General features: G+C 37.9%; 1 protein-coding gene across 1 annotated transcript in view; it reads right to left on the reverse strand.

Annotated features, from left to right (window-relative positions):
• Positions 1-278: 278 nt before the first annotated feature.
• The window catches only part of HMGA2 (high mobility group AT-hook 2), a 199699-nt gene continuing 179099 nt past the window's right edge, over positions 279-20878 (reverse strand). The window contains exon 5 of the mRNA XM_027854148.1: positions 279-919. Within this exon, the coding sequence (XP_027709949.1) occupies positions 872-919 (48 nt within the window). The 3' untranslated portion in view covers positions 279-871. The remainder of the gene's footprint in view (positions 920-20878) is intronic.

Consider the following 20878-nt stretch of genomic DNA (forward strand, 5'->3'; position numbering starts at 1 on the left):
AAAAAAATTTTTTAAAAAGATGGTCATTTTACTTGATTACCATCTACAGATGCTTTCAGGACAATTGTTACTGATTTCTAAATGGAGTTTACCTATGGAGAAAGACAGTTCTACCCAGATGAGTGTTTTCCTGAAGATGAGTGCTACTGAGTGTGTTGATTGCTTCTGCTGATATGGTCAGTATAACCATAAATAAACAATTTGGCAACATAGATTTGCCTTGCTTCCCTTCTGCAAAATGAGTATAAAACCTCTTCTGGTTTATGAGTTGAGAGAAATGACAAATCAGCCTTAAATCTTTCTTGAAATAACAGTAAGTGAAAAAAAAAATCAAGTAAAAGTCTACAAGATAATTAAAAAAAAAAGAGTAGCATCTATCCCTTATCTTTGGTGTTCTAAACAGGGAGTTGACTAAGATAGGAGTGGGTTGTCGGTGGTGTCTGAGGCCTGTGACGTGTTTCACACCAAGCCTTTCCTGTATGAATGCCCATTATAATTAATATTACAAGTTTCTTGTTTACATGCAGTGCAGTGAATGACTAAACCTGATTCAAAGATTTTTCTGACCCATTCACCCTTTCTTAGCAGCTCAACAAACTATTAGTAGGTTAAGAAAATAGAAAACGGTAATTAAAAGTTGCATCGTTAATCTGTGTCCCCCTGTGTTACAGCAGTTTTTCACTAAACCTGGGACTGTGAAGGGATTACAAAGAAGGTGATTAATAAAGTCCTTTTTAAGGTTATGTGATTTTTTTCCCCCAGGCAAAAGTGGAAAAGACCATGGCAATAGAAAACTAAGTGGTCACGGCAGTGTCTTCTCCCTTCAAAAGACCCAACTGCTGATGAGGTAGAAATAGAATGGCGTGGTCTCCTAATCGTCTTCTGCAGATTCTTGTGAAGACGTCTCTTCAGTCTCTTCCTGAAACACATGAAAAAAAACCAATCAATTAACTCCCCATGATGGGCCTTATAAGTAAAGTGAGAGGTGACTTTCTTCTCTCTTTTTTTTTTTTTGGCTAGGCAATGGGGTTCAGTGACTTGCCTAGGGTCACACAGCTAGGTAAGTGTCAAGTGTCTGAGGCTAGATTTGAACTCAGGTCCTCCTGACTCCAGGGCCCATCAGTGCTCTATCCACTGCCCCACTTAGCTGCCCCTAGAGAGGTGACTTTCTCATAATAAAAATCATGACTTGAACTTCCAAGAAGGATGAGGCTAATTGGCAAGCACCTCCCACGTTCAATGTTTCTGAAATAGGTAGTTGAGGAATCAAGGTGTTGTTTTTTTCCCATAGCAGCCATTAACCATTGTTGATTTAACATTTGACATAGTGACAGGCAGAAAACGTAATTGTTTTCAGGCCAAAGAATGTCAGTACGATGTCTGTTTCTTCACCAGTGAGTACGGGAAAAGAAACAAATGCATCTCTATCAAGATTGTTCAAATTTGGAGTTACGGGTCAAAAAACAAGAAAAGGAAAAATGAAGGAGGCAGGGGGAGAACTTTAGCCTTCAAGTGTTAGTGGTAGTGGTAACTTCCCCCCCCCTTCAAATGTGCCCCTGCTCTTTTGTTTATTAAAGAACCAATGAGGGAGGAAGGAAAAAAAAACATTTGTGTGTGCGTGAATTTAATTTTTTTTTAAACAGCCAAAGAGAGTAAATAATTTTCTGTAACTTAAATAAAAATGATAAGCAAAGGCCTATTTGACTGCTCTGGCTTCCAGACATTTAGGCCATACATAGAAATGCACAGTCAAATGGTGGATTACCCCAGCAGCATGAATTTATTCTGTCTTTATTATGGATTGCTGGGAATATTTTTTAATGTTGAGTCTGAGTGTTCCTCCTGCTGTCTATGTCTTTGGAGTTGGTAGGGGCCTTCAGCAGACCTCCCTGCTCCCCAAGCCCTCCAACCCCCTTACCAGGCAATCCTCTTTTCTTTGCTTATTTAATAAATTTGCAGTACCTTTCAGGACATGGGTGGTAAATGGGAGACAATAAACATTTCTGATAAAAAGGGTTGTTAGCAAGAAGTTGATTTTTATCAAACGTGACCCATCATCTCCTAAGACGGCATGTGAACAAGACCTAGGAAGACTAGGTAAACATTTACTCCTACAGCTAACTGAGACCCTTTAAGAATGGCCGGCTTAAAACAGCTTAGAACAGTCTTCATACTGTAATAGATTTGATTTTCCACATGGCTTCATTTTGTCTGGGTGGCTAACTGACACAATTTATAACTCTCTTCCTTTCCCAGGCCACTATGGTACACCATTCAGTAAAGCATGCCTTAAAGCTTGTCTGCATTATATGACCAAACTTCCATTCATTAGTGTTTGAAACACTTCAGCTGTGAAGGGGCTTCTAAATGCTACCATGTGTGACACCACTGAATGAGAGTGACCGCGTGGAAAGAAAACACACACACACATCCATACATACATAACCTCTCTCTCTCTCTCACTCTCTCTCTCTCTCTCTGTCTTTGTCTCTGTCTGTCTCTGTCTCTCTGCTCTCTCTCTATCTCTCTGCTCTCTCTTTTTTCTGTTTCTCTCTCTCTCTCTCTCTCTCTCTCTCTCTCTCTTTCTCTCCCCCCTCTCCAAATCTCTCCTTTCTCTCTGTCTGTCTTTCCTCTCTCACTGTTTCTCTCTATCTCTCCTCTCTATCTCTGCCTCTTTTTCCTCCTCTCTCTCTCTCTCACTCTGTCTCTTTCCTCTCTCTCCTCTTTCTCCCTCTTTCTCTCTCTTCCCCCTCCAAATCTTCTCTTTCTCTCTGTCTCTGTCTCTCCTCTCTGTCTCTGCCTCTTTTCTCCTCTCTCTCTGTCTCTCTCTCTCCTCGTTCTCTGTCCTCTCTCTCTCCTCTCCATCTATCTCTCTCCTTTCTCTCTGTCTCTCCCCTCTTTCCTCTCTCTGTCTCTCTCTCCCCTCTCTCTCTGTCTCTCTTCTCTCTTTCTCTGTCTGTCTCTCCTTTTTCTTTCTCTCTCTCCCCTCTCTCTGTTTCTCTCCATCTCTGTCTCTCTTCTCTCTCCTTTCTTTGTCTCTCTCTCTCCCTTTTCTCTCTGTCTTTCTCTGTCTCCGTCTCTCTGTGTCTCTTTCTCTCCCCCTCCCTCCCTTGGCTTTAATCATAGGCCACTGCTTGCTGCAATCCCTTTTCAAAAGGTTTTAAACATCTCCCCCCAAAAGGCTGGAAAAAGAAGCTGTTAATCCAGGGAATAAACATACACACACAAATGAATGGATGGCAGCTTAAAAAATATAACCATAGCAGCATCTAGCCATGAGATTTAACACTGGTTTTGTTTAGTCTGCTGTGGGTTAGGTGGGAAATGTGGAAAGCATGAAGTAAAAGCCCTTCCTGCTAAATCGTGGACCTCCAATATTTAAGCCGGTAGGTTTAGACCTCTTGACGAGGCAACAGGCCATGACCCTGGGACGCTACTCTTTGGAAGACCAGACACAAAGGGAGATGTAGCATGATCAAAGCCATGGCAAGCAGAAAGAGAGAGAAACCAAGGGTCAGCTGCCTTCTGACCTTGTCTTTTCACTTAATATTTAAATTCCAGGAAGTTGCTAACCTGTCCGACAGAAACTAGCTTCATTTCGGTAATGACTTACTTCTCGTTGTGACTAAGGGATGTGGATTTAAGGGACTACTTTGAAACTCACCATTGTGATGGCTCCTTTTTTTTAAGTAGGGCAGACCTTATTTCTTTTCAAAGTTAGAAGGAATTTTTCAGATCATCTACTCCAAGCCCTCTCTTTTACAGATGTGGAAACTGAGACCCAAAAAAGGTGAAGTCAGGGTCACACAGGTAGTAAGCAGCAAAGTTGAGATTTGAAACCAGACCCTTTGACTACTACTACAAATAACTAGCATTTATTTTGTGTTTTGACTTTCATGAAGTACTTTACATTTTATTTCGCAAACCACTCTGTGAAGTAGCTGCTATTTTATAAACGAAGAAACTGAGGCAAACAGAGGTTAAATGACTTCTTTAGTGCATGCAGCTAGTGTCTGAGGAAGGATTCGAACTCTGGTTTTCCTGACTTTAGAGTCCTTGGACATTTACTATTCATTGCATCACTTATCTGTCTCTGATGCCAGATCTTGATGGGTTACTGGGGCTCAAGTAGGTTTGATAATTTGTTTGGCTTTACTGTATTATTATAGAACCGAAAGCAAATATAATAGCAAGAAATATTTCCTAATAAGTTGACACAAACAAACACAAGCAATCAACAGACAAAAAAATGCTTTAAACCATTAATAATAAGAGAAAAAACTCTCTAAAATGCAGCTGAATGATACAGTGGATGGAGTTCTAGACTTGGAGCAAGAATGCCTGAGTTCAAATCCCTCCTAGACACTTCATTAGCTGGGTGACTCATTAAATGCAAGGTCATTTAACTTTTCTAAGCCTCCATTTTTTCCTCATATATAAAACAGGGATACTAATAACATCTACTCTACATAGTTGTTAGGATAAAGTGAAATAACACACGTGTGGTTCTTTGCAAATAGGCAGCTAGGTGGTGCAATGGAAAGAGTGCTGGGTCTGGAGTCGGGAAGACTCATCTTTGTGAGTTCAAATCTGGCCTTAGACACTTACTAGCTGAGTGACCCTGAACAAATCACTTCACCCTGATTGCCTTGGATTCCTCATTTGTGAAATGAGCTGGAGAAGGAAATGGCAAACCCCTCCAGTATCTTTGCCAAGAAAACTCCAAATGGGGTCACAAGAAGTTGGACATGACATCAACAAGTCTTTGTAAACATGAAAGGGCTACAAAATGTTCTAGCTATTATGAAAATTCCACCTCACATCTCTCATATTAGTGAAGACAACAAAAGAGGAAGATAGAAATTGTTGGAGAAGATACAAGCATATGAAAGCACTTTTGGTTGAACTGTGAACCATACCTTAAAATTCACAAACGGGGTGTACCCTTTGACTCAGCAATCCCACTAACCAAAAATATAGCTCAAAGAGGGAAGGGATCCATATGTACCTAAGTATTTATAGCAGCACTTTCTCTTTTTGCAAAGAACAGAGAAAAAAAGAGAGTGCCTGTTAATTGGTTTCTTTCAAGTCTCAGTTTAGATTTTCCATTCTAAAGGAGATTTTCACCATAGCCCTTAATTCCAGTGCCTTCTCACTGTTGTTTATTTCCGATTTCTCCTGTTTATAGCTTGTTTGCATATGATTGTTTTTGTGTGGTCTCCCTCATTAGACTGTGAGCTCCTTGAGGCCAGTGACTATCATTTGCTTCTTTTTGTATTCCCAGACCTTACCAAAGTGCCATGTGTGGCACATAGTAGGTGTTTTATAAAAGTTTTCTGACTGAATAATCGGAGAATGGCTCAATATGGTATATGAATTGGATGGAATATTATTGTGACATTAGAAATGAGAAAAGGGAGATTCAGGGAAATTTGTGAGCAGAACCAGGAGAAAAACTTACACAATGTCTACAATTGTATAAAGAAAAACAACTTTGAAAAACCCAGGAGTTTATGATCAACCCTATCACCAATTACATACAATTCTAGTAGGTATAATAGATGGAGTGCTAGATGTGGAGCCAGGAAAATCTGAGTTTGAATCTTTCCTCAGTGAGACCTTGGGTAAGCTAGTTAACTTCTTTGTCCTTGGCTCCTTATCAATCAAATGAGAAGTCAAAACCTTCAATAGACTTTAAAGCCATGAACCTCTGACCGACTGTGTCAGTCCTGAAGACTGATGACAACTCATGATTCCCGTTTCTTAGTAGAGAGATGATGGAGAAGAGGTGCAGAATGAGAAATAACATTTTCAGACAAGGCCAGTCTGTTGATTTGTTTTGTTTTGTTGTTATTTCATCATTTTTCTGTCATGTCTAATTCTTTGTGATCCTATTTGGGATTTTCTTGGCAAAGATACCGGAGTGGTTTGCCATTTCTTTCTTCAGGTCATTTTACAGATGAGGAAACTGAGGCAAACAGGCATAAGTGACTTACTTGCCCAGGGTCATACAGCTAGTGAGTGTCTGGGGCTACTTTCTGATTCTGTGCCTGGCATTCTATCTACTGCACCACCTCACCACCCTTTGTTTTGTTCAACTATACTTATATATTTAGCACAGTGCCTGGCACATAGTAGGCACTTAACAAATGTTTACTGATTGATTGATTTCTTATAAAGGAGGGTTTCTATTGGTGAGGGAAGAACACAGAGTGGTGGGTAATGATAATGATACAAAAAATAAAAAAAAGTACATCAATGAATATTTTAAAATACTTAAAAGAGAGCAGAAGAAAGTTCAGAAGGTGACAGAAACAGGGCAATATTGCTGCTACTGTATTAAATTTAAAACACAGAGGAGACATATTGTACTCAACACAGTTCACAGTTTCATAACCAATTCTCTTATTTGTTCTTTGCATATTGAAATGTTCGTGTTCATGGATGTTAGGAAAGTTCATAATGAAAAGAAAAAATTTTTGAAAGTATTTTTAAAGTATACAAAACTTTAAATTTCAAAGCTGGAAAGAAATCAAATTTCAAACCCACAAACTTAGAAATAATCCAGGCTGAACTCTGAATTCAAAACTGCTAGAAATTGATCACCAAGATCAAGAAATGACATTAGTTTGTTCAAAGCCCATTGTGACTGAGAGAAAATGATGATTTAGGGTATTCTTTGTCATTGTTGAATACTTCTTAACATAACAAGGCTAGGTAGAGCCATAACTAGCATTTTTCATTCCTAAGGCAAGAAGAAGGAAATAGACCCTCAAAAATCAACCTGTAAACACAGATTCAGTTGGAGAGGGAGAGAGAGAGAGAGAGAGAGAGAGAGAGAGAGAGAGAGAGAGAGAGAGAGAGAGAGAGAGAGAGGGAGGAGAGAGAGAGAGAGAGAGAGAGAGAGAGAGAGAGAGAGAGAGAGTGTGTGTGTGTGTGTGTGTGAATTTAGTAAGAGAAAGGGACCATGTATGGAATACTGCAAAGCCTTTGTGTAGCGAGGGAAAAGTTCTTTCTGATAGCTTCTTATTTTAACTAATTATTCTTGCTAACTAAGTGTGCTAAACTCAGTTGTTTCTACATTGGGGAATGAATGTGTAACTGTTAACGGTTCCCTCTAAATTTCAGCACTTTGGGGGCATACTTTGGTTGTCTTATCCTACTTCTAGATGGATCAGGGAAGACAGGATTTTTTTTTAATGTCTCTTTCTACCAATTTTGACATTCTTTCACTTTTTGTATTTAACTAGCGCTGGGTGCCATTTGATGAGATTATTATCCTGTAGACTTTCAGGACAAATATGGCTCCCAATGGACCGAAAATGTGGTTCTGCTCAGCGCCTCAGCTCATGGTATGTATGTCCTACTATCTGAGAAAGGCAAAGATTGGGTATGCTCCCAGGATAGATATTTCTGTCAAGTCACATGAAGATAGCTGATGCCATGATACCTCCACAAACTTTTTAAGCTGCCTATCTGTAAAGCAAAACTAGTTTCTGACCTTTCCATTCACTAGGGCTCCATAAGTAGTAGAGCTGTCAAAAAGGATGAGATATGGAAGTAATGAGCAAAAAGGAAGAAATCTGGGGGCCAGGATGAAGATGAACTTTGAAAATTCAAGCGAGTTCACTCTCAATTCAATTCAATAAACATTTAAGTCCCCACTACTCGACAAGCATGGTGCTAAGTGCCAGGATACAAAAAGGGGCAAAAGACAATCCCTGCCTTCAAGGAGCTTACAATCTAAAAGAGGGGACAAGAAAGTTCTATCTACCTTTCCTGGGTGTGATGGCCCAGTCTCAGTACTGTGTTTATGAGTGTTCTCAAGAGCATGAATCACTGGGAATGCCCTCTTAAGGCAAAAGTAATACATCAAGACAGAAATTGTGGGGAGTGACCAGGGTAGGGGCCAGCCTAAGTGAAGAAAATGCTAAGATTGATTTCCAAAAATAGCAGAACTTTTTTGATGCATAGGACACCTCGAATCATGTTCTCTTTATTTACTTCTTTATGAATCCTGCCTCTAATTGGCAGACAGACTTTCCTGGACATTGCAATAATTTAAAAACTTTTTTTTAAAATCCAAGTTAAAAACCTATCACCAATAAGATTGCAAGGTTGTTCAGACCTCCAACAAAAGCTTTGAAGTAATAAGAAAGCGATTGAAATATGTAGCCAAGAGCTGAACACACCTCATTACGGCCTAGCTATGTGGGAAGGCATAGCTACAGCTTCCTGGCCAAGCGTACTAACCCATTGGAAAGGGGCTTCAGGAAGGTAAGATAAAAGGACCTTTCAAAGTGGAAGTGCACAGTGACATTTTTATGAGCACCAGTCACTAAGGCCTCTCTGAACACTGAACAGCTCACAGCTATTCACATAGCTACCTCACAAAGAAAAAGGAGGCTGCCCTCTGAGGAGTGTAACCAGCATGTTTTCTGGCCAGGAACAGAGGAAGGAGAAGGAAAGGGGAAAGCCAAAAGGGGGGCTTTATTTTTTATGATTATTGGTAAACTGCACCTATCTTTGCCCTAATTCTTCTTTTGCTCATGAAAAGAAGACGTTTCCCAAATGTGGCTCTACCATCACTTGCTCAGAATACCCTGGCTCTGAACTAAGTTTGGAAAATTCCAAAAAGAATCAGAAACATATTTTGGAAATATCACTGTCCTTTTGATTTGGTCCGGCAGAATGGATGTGGTATACCTTATGGTACAATTCAGCTAAGTGATTAACACACACACACACACACACACACACACACACACATACACACACACACAAATGCTTGATGGAACTCTAAAATGCTTTTAAAAATGTCTGAAGAGTTTAGTCATAGACCTTACCACACAGACACTGGTGAGGTTGTGAGCTGGCAAGAAATGTAGTATTTAATGTTTGAGAGCTCAAGTTCTGGGTTTAATTTTCAGATTCAGACTAAACAGCGGGTCTGTAGTGAGAGGGAGGCTGTCCCAGTTCCTAAATTGAATGGGGAAATGGAAATGCTCACCCCTTCAAACTTTATTGATTGTGTAACCATGGAGTACCTCTTTGGGTTGATCGAGGAATGCAAAATCACAGAAGTCCGTGTCAGTTTTAATAAGGCTTTATTTTTTTTTTAGCTGCAAAGAATTCTGCTGCTCTTTTATTATATAATGCTTCAGGCTAAAAATACATCCATAATTTAAGCCATCTTGCCAATAAATCTACAAATACCTGGTAATCCAGAAAGGGTAGTTGTGGTTTAATGACATACTCTTTTTGTCATCGTAATATGTTCAACTCCTTAAGGACTTAGGATGACGCATTTAAGAGTTTTTCAACTTCTTGAATATCTCCAAGCAATACTGTCAGAACGGGAACCAAGGGCCCTCTTCTTAGCAGTCCTGACCAGGAACTAATTTTTCAGGTTTCTTTGCTAAGAGATTCACATGACCACAAAGCTGAGTTTTCTTGCCCCTCTGTCAGATATTTTAATTTAAAATGGACTGGGGCTGTTTAACTTAATGGAAAGTGATTATTTCCTCCAACTAGAAAAACTTTATGGCACTTTTTACCCCCTTTTGAAATGGAACATACATAAACTATATAATTTGACAAGCACAAGGGTTCGTGGTGGAAATGCTAGGGATGAAACGATTTTTTTGATAGTCTTAAGATGAAGAGTAATTTTTTTCATTTTTATACTTCACTTTTATTTTATACTTATGACCTAAAGAAAAAAAATGCACAAATCTCAAGGTTCCTTTGGGGAACATATTCCCACCTTGGAGGTAAAAACTACATTTTTAGAATAATCTGCAAAAGGAAATGAAAGCACGTCACAGGATCATTGATTTAGAGCTGAAAGGGACCTTAGACATCATGTCATCCAACCTTTTCCTGTTATACACGAGGAAAATGAGTCCCAGAACAGTTAGGTGGCTGAAAACATCACACAAGGAGGAAGGAGGAGAGTTTGAATTTGAACGCAGGCCTCTACGTTCAGTGCCTTTTCCAAAACACCAGAGGACCTTAACCTTTTATGAGTCACATCCGTGATACCATTGGCAGTCTGGTGAAGCCTATAGCCCCTTTTCCAGAATACATTTAAATGCATAAGATGAAACACGAAAGATTACAACGGAAAGCACTTATACTGAAAAACAATGATTCATGGAAAGAAGATTGTATTTGGAGATCCAGAGAGGTGAGTGCTAGCCCTGGGTCTTTCATTAGCTAGTTGGGTAAGCTTAGGCAAATCACTTAATCTTCTTTACCTGTCAAATGGTAAAAATGTGACCTAATATAGCAAATGGTTCAAGGATTAATAGTGAGGAGCAAGTAAGATGATACAGGTGAAAGTCTTTGAAAGAGTAAGAAGTGCCACAAATTGCACTATAGCATTTCTACTACTGTGATTATGAATTTATTGTCTTCACTTCTCTGACTATGCTTTAGTTTACGTAACATCCAGGAGGAGGAAAAATCCCCTTAATATAAAATATAATAACATGTCATTTGGAGGTTCTGGAAATTCACCACCTTTCTTCAAGAATATAGAACACAAAATGTTGGATTGGGAGTTAAGAGACCTGGGTTTGAAAATGAATTCTGATGCTATCATTTATGAGGCAGTGGATAGAGCCCTGGGCCTGGAGTCAGGAAGACCTGAGTTCAAATCCAACCTTAGACAATTACTAGCTGAGTGACCCTGAGGAAGGCATTTGTCGTGTCTCAGATTCCTCAACTGTAAAATGGGTATGATAACAGCACCCTACCTCCCAAGGATGTTGTGAAGATTCAATTAGATATTTGTAAATCATTTAGCACACTGCCTGGCACATAGTAGACACTATATAAATGCTTATTCTTGACCTTCCCTTCTTTTATCCAATCTGGGACAAGAATACTTGTTCCTCACTGGGCTATTGTGAAGAAAGAGGTTAGAAAATCTTCAATAGCTAAAAAAGTTATTATTTACACTTAAGATGTATCCAGTCACAGTGATTTAGGAACACTGGGTATCACCAGTCAGAGTGGTGATGGAGGTGGGGCAGGGGCTTAACAAATTAGGTGGCTTTTTTGTTGTTGTTTATTTACCAAGAATGCTAATGAAGGGAAACAGCTTGGCACAATGGAGAGAGAGAGCTGGTCTTGGAATGAAGAAGACCTGGGTTCAAGTCTGGTCTCTGGCACATGGTGATTGTGTGACCCTAGGAAAGTCCCTTAATCTCTCAATTCCCCAGGCGAAAAATTGATTTAGAACTGTCCTGGTAGATGGAGTGTCCTCACCGATAACTCCTTGTATTAATGAAATCACAATAGTGATCTAAAAAAAGTCTGCATTTTAGGTGCCTTTACCTAAAATATAGAGAGCATGTGGACAAATATGGAAGGCTCATAATAAAAAGTAGGCTGCCATTTTGATAATGCTTTAGAAATAATTTGATAGGGACAGGACCTATGATTTTATCGATAGAGGGGACTCATGGATGAGGAAAATCATTCTACCAGTTGGTAGAAGATTGGTAACTTTGAAATTTATAGTCTTAAAGACTTTCCTTGAACATTGGAGACTAAGTGATTTGCTGGTACTGTCAGAGGTATGATGTGGTCTTCCTGGTCTTCCTGGTTCAAGACCAGTTTCTTTCCACTAAACCATGCTGCCTCTCCGATAACTTGAGCTTATTTTAAAAGTTCACCTAAATTGCTGATACTTCCTAGTACATAATAAAATTCCTTTGAAAGAATGAAGGCATACTTAATCTTTCTTTTTACCAACTGATGGATACTGGACCAACAATACAAATGACAACTCTTCCCTAGGCCAAAATGACCATGGTAATTGCCTTTGGTCAAGTTTTCCTGTTAGTGCTAATCCTGGTAAAACAAATGCTGCTAAGTGTCACATACTTAGAAAGCTAGCTGCTTCATAGAGAAGGGTCACACATAGAGAAGATTTTCTAACCTCTTTCTTCACAATAGCCCAGTGAGGAACAAATATTCTTGTCCCAGATTGTATAAAAAGAAGGGAAGGTCAAGAATAAGCATAGAGAAGATAGTTAGTTAGTACACTAATTAAAAGTGGTGCAGTGGATAGAGTGTCGGATCTAGAGTCAGGAAGACCTGAGTTTAAATCTGACCTCAGACACTTATTAGCTGGGTGACCCTGGGCAAGTCACTTACCTCTGTTTGCCTCAGTTTCCTCATCTGTAAAATGATCTGGAGAAGGGAATTGCAAACCACTCCAGTATCTTTACTAAGAAAATCCCAAATCAAGTCACGAAGAATCAGACACAACTGAAATGACTGAATGATCACAACAACAACAGCAATACTAAGTAATCGTCTGGAAGAAAAATCCTTCAAGGTCTTGCTTCTAACAGTAGTGAAAAAGTTATCCAATGTTCTTACTCTTCTGCAAGGCTATTTGGGATTTGGTTTAGTTAAAAATACTTTTTAAGAGCTAAAAGGTGACTTAGAGATTGAATTAAGTTCCTCACATATTTAGAAAAACAATGAAAAACAAATGAATTGTTTCTATCATTTTTCAATATGTATCAAATTGCAGCAAGATAGTTATTTCTACTCTATTTTCTGATGTTTAAGAAAAAAAATCTGATTGTCTTCCTCACTTAGTTCTTTATTATTTCCTCCTTAAAATTAAAAATAAATTTTTGTTAATCGGAACATGATGAATACCAATAAACATGTATACATGTTCTATGTATAAAGAACTAAAAATGAGGATTGTATATGGAACTGCAAATCTCTATCACATATACCTTTTTTTAAAAGTATGTAATAATTCAACATTCTAGTTACAACATTGTCCTGCTTGCTTACATCTTCCTCTAAACTTCCTTCTTTTCTGTTTTACACATTTCAAGAATTCTTCATTGACGTTCTTTCTGTCTTATTTTTTCTTTGGCATCACCATCACTAAGATCCTTTTCCTTCTAAATTTCACCCCTTCCCCCACCCCACCCATTGGTAACTTCATTGATGAGTCATTAAGTTGTTTTTCTTTAGGTTATTGTCATTATTTTATAACTTGCTTTCTTGGTTCTTCTCAGTTCATTCTATCACTTAATAGAAGTCCTCCCAAGATTTCTCTGCATTAGTCCCATTCTTCATTTCTCATAGTGAAATAATATTCTATTGCATTTTACTATAATTTGTTGGCCATTCACTAATTGATGGGCACTCACTCTCCTAGTTTCCAGTTCAGAAAAGAAATGCTCTGAATATTTTTGAACATGTGGGTACTTTACTTCTTTCTTTGATATCTTTGAGGAATATATCTAGTAGTGGTATTACTGCCTCTAAGGGGGCACACAGTTTAGTGACTTCTGGGTTATAGTTATTTCCAAATTCTTCTCTAGGCTTTTTGGAATTATTCACATTTTTACCATCAGTGAATCTTCTACAGCAACTGTCATTTTCCTTTTTTTGGCATCTTTGCCAATCTTATGTATGGTGTAAACTTAGGAGTTGTTTTAATGTATATTTCTCTTATTAGTGATTTGGAGCATTTCACATTTCCCTCTGTTTTTAAAAACATTTTGAGCAACTTTCATATAGGGTCATGAAAAAGTACTACTGACACTTACAAATGTTACCTAATATACAATGAGTGTTTTTAGGCAGAGGAACCTATATATTTATTCAGACTTTTAAAATTTTCTTGTGAGGCTAGACTTTGAAAATTGGTTGCTGTTTATTCCATATTCAATCCCGGCCAGAAAATTTGGCAGGTCGAAGCTTCTGGTAAGTTTACTAACTGATTGCATGTGACAGGTGGTTGGCACTTAAGCTATATCCAAATGAAGGTGCCAAACATCCAAAGCGTGGATGTGAGAGGTAGGGAGAGGTCACTACTTGTTTATTTTTTAGCTTAACATGGGGCCTTTCCCCCACACTTAAGAAGTTATCACTCATAAATTGGAAGTTGGTCTCTGTCGAACTTGAATGTTTTCATTACTCCCGAGTTAATCCCTTCCCCCATTCATCTTACAATAAAGTCCTGAGAAAAAAGCAAAAGTGAAAATATCATTTTGGAACTAAAAACAATCATGACCACCACCACCACAACAACAAAAACTTTCCACACTCTAGCACAAGTAAGGTCAGCCCCAGACACCCAGCTCTTTGACCTGCTTGAGGTCTATAAACAGCCCCAAGTTGAGTAATGGGTTTTCGCTTCTGTTTAGAAGTTATGTCATCGGGATAACAAGACATTCTTTGCCAAGAACCAGTTGACTTCCTATTCCTGCCAATGTTCCTTTAATACAATTGTTAGTTAATTACTCCATCTGTTTATAGGACTAGTATTAACAGCTACTAATTCTTTAGATTTGCTTCGTTCTTCCCTTGTTTTCTGTTCTTTTTCATCGTAGATCCCTTTGTGTATTCCTATTTCAGATATTCCCTCCTCCCCTCACTTTTCTTCTTCTTAATATATCATTCTGCTTACATTCTGCATTGCATTCAACCTATCTTCCTATTAGAGTATTATTCCTACCTCACTCTCCTAGTTCTCCGTGATCTATGAGATGTGAGGGGGAAGAAGTGTTGGAATCAAAAACCTGGGTTTCTTATACGACACAAGAGTGCCCTTAGTGCCTCTTAAAGAACGACAAGTTGGCACCAAAAGTTTACCAACCCACAGAAATGTTTCACCAGCCTGAAAGAATTCATTATTACTGGCCTAGTGAAAATCATTACTCTCTCTGAGAAAGAGTAGACGAGTGGCTATTTGTAAATCTGATTTATTACGAACTATTTACTCCACTGGCTGAAGTACAATGTAAAAGATGAGTGTTAGAGTGAGAATGCTTTTTCTTCCCTCTTCTTCTCCACTCTTTGTGTGTCTAGACTAAAAGCCCACAGTAAAACTGCCTTTTTTTTTTTTAACAAGATGCGGGCTGCAATTCATCAACTTGCTGTTACCCTAAATGAAATCTCTAATTCTGTTCCAAACAATGTTTAGGTTGTCTAAAACATAAACATCCCCACAACTGCCCTTGAAGTCTCTGTAAAAACATTCAACATTTGCTATGTAAGGTTTTTTTTTTTTCTTTTAATGGGGGTGGGAGGGAAGCATGATAAACCAAGTCTTGCTGAGATGCTTTTGCCATGGTGCCCTCCCTATTCCCAGGATGTATTTCTTGCAGGTTAAAACAGTTTCTCTATAAACAGACACCTCTACTTTCTAGCCTCTGAGAAATTGTGTGTCTTCAGATTCTAGGCACTCAAAGGGAGAGATAGATCAACACTAGTTTTCATTGCATCCATTCCAAGGGTACTACTTTCCAGGAACATAAAGCAAATGAGAGAAGTGGGGTGAGGAAGGCTCCTATTTAAGGGTGTAAAGACAAAACTATTTCAGGAGGATGGAGGGAAAGTAATGTTTTAACTAACCATGTAGGCAGTCTCTTCTGAGCGCAGTTTTCAGCCCAAAGAGAAGAAATGAATGAACAATTTGAGGGATCGATAAAACAGAAAACCTTTTTCTAAGTGTTTTTTAAACCCACATAGATTCCTTTGTTAGCACAATGAGAATAGGTCTAACTTTTCACAAGACACACAGAAAAATCCCACCCTGATAACTTTCATGGTGTTCCTCAAATACAATGTCCATATTTCCTTTCTCTTAAAGTTAGGTCTATAATCCTTAAATTATGACTAAGGATACAGCTGCTTCAAATTGCTAGAAAGCTAGGAAATAGTCTTTTGTATTTTTTGCTAATGATATCACTTTAAATCAGAATGTAGTGTGGGCACAAAGGTAGGACTTTTTCCCCCAGTGGTCTAAAAAGACAAACAATTATGCTGAGACTTTACATTTTAGAGTTTTAAGATTACTAATTTTAAGAGTAAGGAAACTATTTGGTTTACTTTGCAATTTTAAGCTTGCCCAGAGGAAGTTCCAGATTCATCTCTCGTTTCTTGTGATGGTTCACATAAACACTCACATACGCAAGTTTTTGAGACTCACACAAATTCTGAATTTATCACCTCACAATGGATGTTACTATGGCATTTGCTGTTGGGAAGAACAGCCATCCTTGGAGATCAGAGGATGTCAAAGCATTTGATGACATTATGCTCTCTTACAATAGTGTCTTTGTCGCCCTGTGTACATGTGACATTTACACGGCATGCAATTTAGCCTGCCTTAGTCTCACAGGACTCAAGAGCAAAATCCTTGCCATTTCTCCCTAACAATTTAAAAGTAATTTTTTGTTAAAAAATCACTGAAAATATTAATGTGTATATTTGTGAGAAAATACACAGTAACTGGATCCTAACTATTATCTCCCAGAACCCAGGTAAATTGGAAGTTTAGCAGTCGAGAATTGAAATTCATATAAACTCATTTATTTCTTCTAACATCTTTGTGAAGGAAGAAAGGGAAAGGTTCCATTAGCCCCATTATACAGCTAGAGAAAGTGAATACAGAATAGAGGTAAGATTATAGAATTAGTCCAGCAGAATGAGCCAAAAACCTGGGACTCTTTCTACTCCTGGACTCCTTTCTTTAAACTGTTTCCCTTCTCTCATTGTAGTAAAATCTTCACATAGCATTACTTAAACATAACCCCTCAAAGCCCTGCTGATGAAGAAAGGATATGAGTCTAACTTAATCCAGACTGCCACATGGAAAAGCCATCTGTGGGGATATTTTGAAGGAAACAGATGGAAAAGGAAGAGATTCTTCTGAATGTCATGTAAGATTTACATGATCCTGCATGGACTTCCATGTAGTCCCCATGTTTATCTAATTTATCACTATTTCCTTCGACAGCATAGATTAAGAAACCTACATGAACGCGTGTTCTTGCTCTTAATTCTAAATCTCAACTCCTCTTCTTTAAAGGTCAGGTCAGTAGTATGAGAAAAATGCAAGAGAAATCAACTGATCAGTGAAGACCAGCTATGTTCATCCTTTGCTCCTAGGATAACTATCAGTTCTCTCGAAAGCTTAATTCACTCCCTACTGTCCACTGATCTCATTTTTCCTTACTTTCCGATTGAGAATATTTGTTCTAGCCAGGCTAATCTGTTTGCCCTCCACCGCATATCATCCCTTCTACCTTGGTGCCTTTCATATATGACATTTCATTTGCCTGGAATGCCTTCTTCCACCTACCAGCCCAGCCTTCATTGTTCATTTTCCTTCAGAATTCACCTCTTTCAGGAAGACTTCCGCTAATAAAGAGAGAGGCTGGGTAGGGTGGGGTTGCGGAAAATCTTTTAGATTGGGAGCCAGAAGACCTGGTTTTATCATCAACTGGCTGGGGGGACCTTAGACAGGTCACTTAACCTTAATCTTAGTTTGCTCAAGAATAAAATAATTATAGGAATTCCTGCCCCACCTACATCATAGGGTTATTGGGAAGGACCAAATGAGATATAGACACTATACAAATGTAATGAAATAAAGTAGTATCATTATTACTCTTTCATTCTGCATTTTCTCATTTCACTGGAAGTTCTTAAGTATTTTCTTAGGGATGTACATTGTGCATTGGCAACTGGATTGAAGTTTCCCAAGGACAGTGCACTATCTAATATTTCTTCTGTATTCATTGTAATACCTACTACAGAACTCACTATGCCATGTTATTGTTGACTCCTTTTTTTCAGGATCTGACTCTTTGTGACCCCATTTGGGATTTTCTTGGCAAGGTTACTGGAGTGGTTTGCCATTTCCTTCTCTAGCTCATTTTGCAGATAAGGAACTGAGGCAAACAGGATTAAGTAACTTGCCCAGGGGTCACACAGCTAGGAAGTGTCTGAAGCTGGATTTGAACTCATGAAGATGAGTGCAATTATGTAAAGCATTTCCATATTAGTCATTTTATACAAGACTTGAATAAAAGAAAAAAATGAAAGAATGAAAGTGAAAAACAGTATGTGTCAGTCTGTACTCAATCGATATCAGTTCTTTCTCTGAAAGCGGATAGTATGCTTCATCATTAGTCCTTTGGGATTGTCTTGGATCATTGCATGCCTGGGAATAGCTAAGTCATTCACAATTCTTCACTGGACCATATTGCTGTTACTATGTAAAATGTTTTCCTGGTTCTTTTCATTCACTGTGCATCTGCTCATGTAATTCTTTCCAAATTTTCCTGAAATCATCCTGCTTGTCATTTCTTATAGCACAATAATAGTCCATTATAGCTTGTTTGGTCCTTCCCAAATTGATGAGCATCCCTTTGATTTCCAATTCTTAGCTGCCACAAAAAGAGCTACTATAAATATTTTTGTACAAATAGCTCCTTTTCTCCTTTTTTTTTTCAGGTGTCTTTGGGATATAGACCTGGCATTGGTATTGCTGGATCAAAAGATATGCAGTTTTATAACCCTTTGGGCATAGTTACAAATTGCTCTCCAAAATGGTTGGATTAGTTCACAACTCCACCAACAGTGAATTAGTGTCTCAATTTTCCCACATCCCCTCTAAAATCTAACATTTTCCTTTTTTTTGTCATATTAGCCACTCTGATAGGTGTGAGGAGGTACCTCAGAGTTGTTTTAATTTGCATTTCTCTGATCAATAGTGATTTAGAGAATTTTTTTCATATGACTATAGATACTTTGATTTCTTTGTCTGAAAACTGCCTCTTCATATCCTTTGACCATTATCAATTGGGGAATGACTTGTGTTTTTTATGAATTTGATTCAATTCTCTATGAAAAATGAGCTTTATCAGAGATACCTGTTGCAAAAAATTTTCCCCAGTTTTCTGTTTTCCTTATAATTTGGTTGTATTGCTTTTGTTTGTGCAAAAACTTTTACATTTTATATAGTCAAAGTTCTGTTTTAAATTTTGTAATGCTCTTCATATCTTCTTTGGTCCTAAATTCTTCCTCTATTCATAAATCTGACAGATAAACTATATTCCATGCTCTCTTAATTTGCTTATGGTATCTCCCTTTATGTGTAAATCATGTGCTCATTTTGACCTTATCTTGGTATACAGTGTGAGATGTTGGTCTATATTTAGTTTCTGCCATATTGTTTTCCAGTTTTCCCAGCAGTTTTTGTCAAATAATGAGTTTTTGTTCCAGAAGCTTGGATCTTTAGGTTTATCATATACTAGATTATTATGGTTATTTATTATAGTGTAATTTGTGCCTAATCTATTCCACTGATCCATCACTCTTTCTTAGTACCAGATTGTTTCTGATAATTACTACTTTATAATACAGTTTGAGATCTCCAGGTTTTTCTGAAACTTTCCTGTTTGTCATTTCTTATAGCACAATAGTATTCCATCACAATCATATACCACGACTTGTTCAGCCCTTCCCCAAATGATGGGCATCCCATCAATGTCAAATTCTTTGTCGCCACAAAAAGAGCTGCAATAAATATTTTTGTACTGTACATACTCTTCCTTTTCCTTTGATCCCTTTGGGTTACAGACCTAGTAATGGTATTGCTGGGTCAAAGGGTATGCACAGTTTTATAGTCCTTTGGACATGGGTCCAAATTGATCTCCATAATGAGAGGATCAGTTCACAACTCTACCAACAGTGTATTAGTGTCCTGATTTTCCCACATCCCCTCCAACATTTGTCATTTTCCTTTTCTGTCATATTAGCCAGTTTCTGTCATATTAGCCTTTAGTAGCCAGTCTTCAGGAGCAGTTATGAATAAAAAAACCTCTTCATCTGATGGCTATCTTTTGAATTTAGCAAGACCAATCCTTGGATTACAGAGATCAACCTAGTGGGTACCTAAAGCCTTTCCTGCTTTGTGGGAATGATAGAGGTTGTCCTCTTTTGGTATAACTTTGAGAACCTCCATGACATATAGGACATATTTATAAGTGATTCTTATTTCAGAGTTTAATAATTTACTTGCTATAAAAGGCTTCTTTATACCTAACCTAGAGCTGTGCAGCTTCTATTCAACCTTGATAGAAACAAGAAGCATCTAGACCTCATGCTCTATATAATAAATACTTAAACATTTGACAATGACAATTATTTATTCCTGAGACTTCACTTCAAAATGATAAAATCAAAAATTTGGAGCTGAAAAGGACCTTAGAAGGCCACTGAACTTAGAAGGCCAAACTTCTCATTTGACAGATGAAAAACGGAGGGAGAAAGAAGATAAATGACCTACCCAGGGTCATATAGCTAGTAAGTATATGAAGCCAGATTTGAATCCAGGCCTTCCTGACTTCAAGTCCAATGCCTTATTCACTACATAATGGACTTCAATGGTACAGGGAACTCCTAGGGAGGAAACTTTTTCTACTAATACAGATTGGCAACTCTTTAGCAATGTACAGTCTTAGAGACATGACTGGGCTGCTGAGAGTTTAAGTGACTTGTCCAGGGTCACACAGCCAGTCTGTGTCCAGGTTGCCTCTCTAATTGTTTTCTTAATGAATATAATACGTTTCTTCTGATATAAACTGAACTTAGTATAGGAACTTTAGAAGGAGGAATTTTGACACTGTCAAAGGCTTCCAGTCACTGCGGTTGAGATATTTAAGCACATTGTGGTATGATTTCTCAACTTGCGAAATCAGGCTAACTTTCCTCATCAATTAACTTTTTTTTAGTGCTATGTACATTAAATAATTATTTGAACACTCTTTAAGAACTTCAGAAGATGCTATATGATATTAATATGATAAAGGAAACATTTAACAAGTATTTCGAAATATTTTTACTTATAAAAGTATACAGATTGTAAGTTTCCTATGAAATCAATGGATGGTTATGCGGAAAGGTACAAAATTTGGTCATGAATACATTTGGAGTAAGAGGTATTATAAAGACTCAAGTTGTTTTTGCATACCTCTCACCCCCAAAACTTACACATTAAACTTGTGTTCTATTATTTCCAATTTCCAAATAAAAA

Source organism: Vombatus ursinus, unplaced genomic scaffold, assembly GCF_900497805.2.
Source record: "Vombatus ursinus unplaced genomic scaffold, bare-nosed wombat genome assembly UNPS02010320.1, whole genome shotgun sequence".
NCBI lineage: Eukaryota > Metazoa > Chordata > Mammalia > Diprotodontia > Vombatidae > Vombatus > Vombatus ursinus.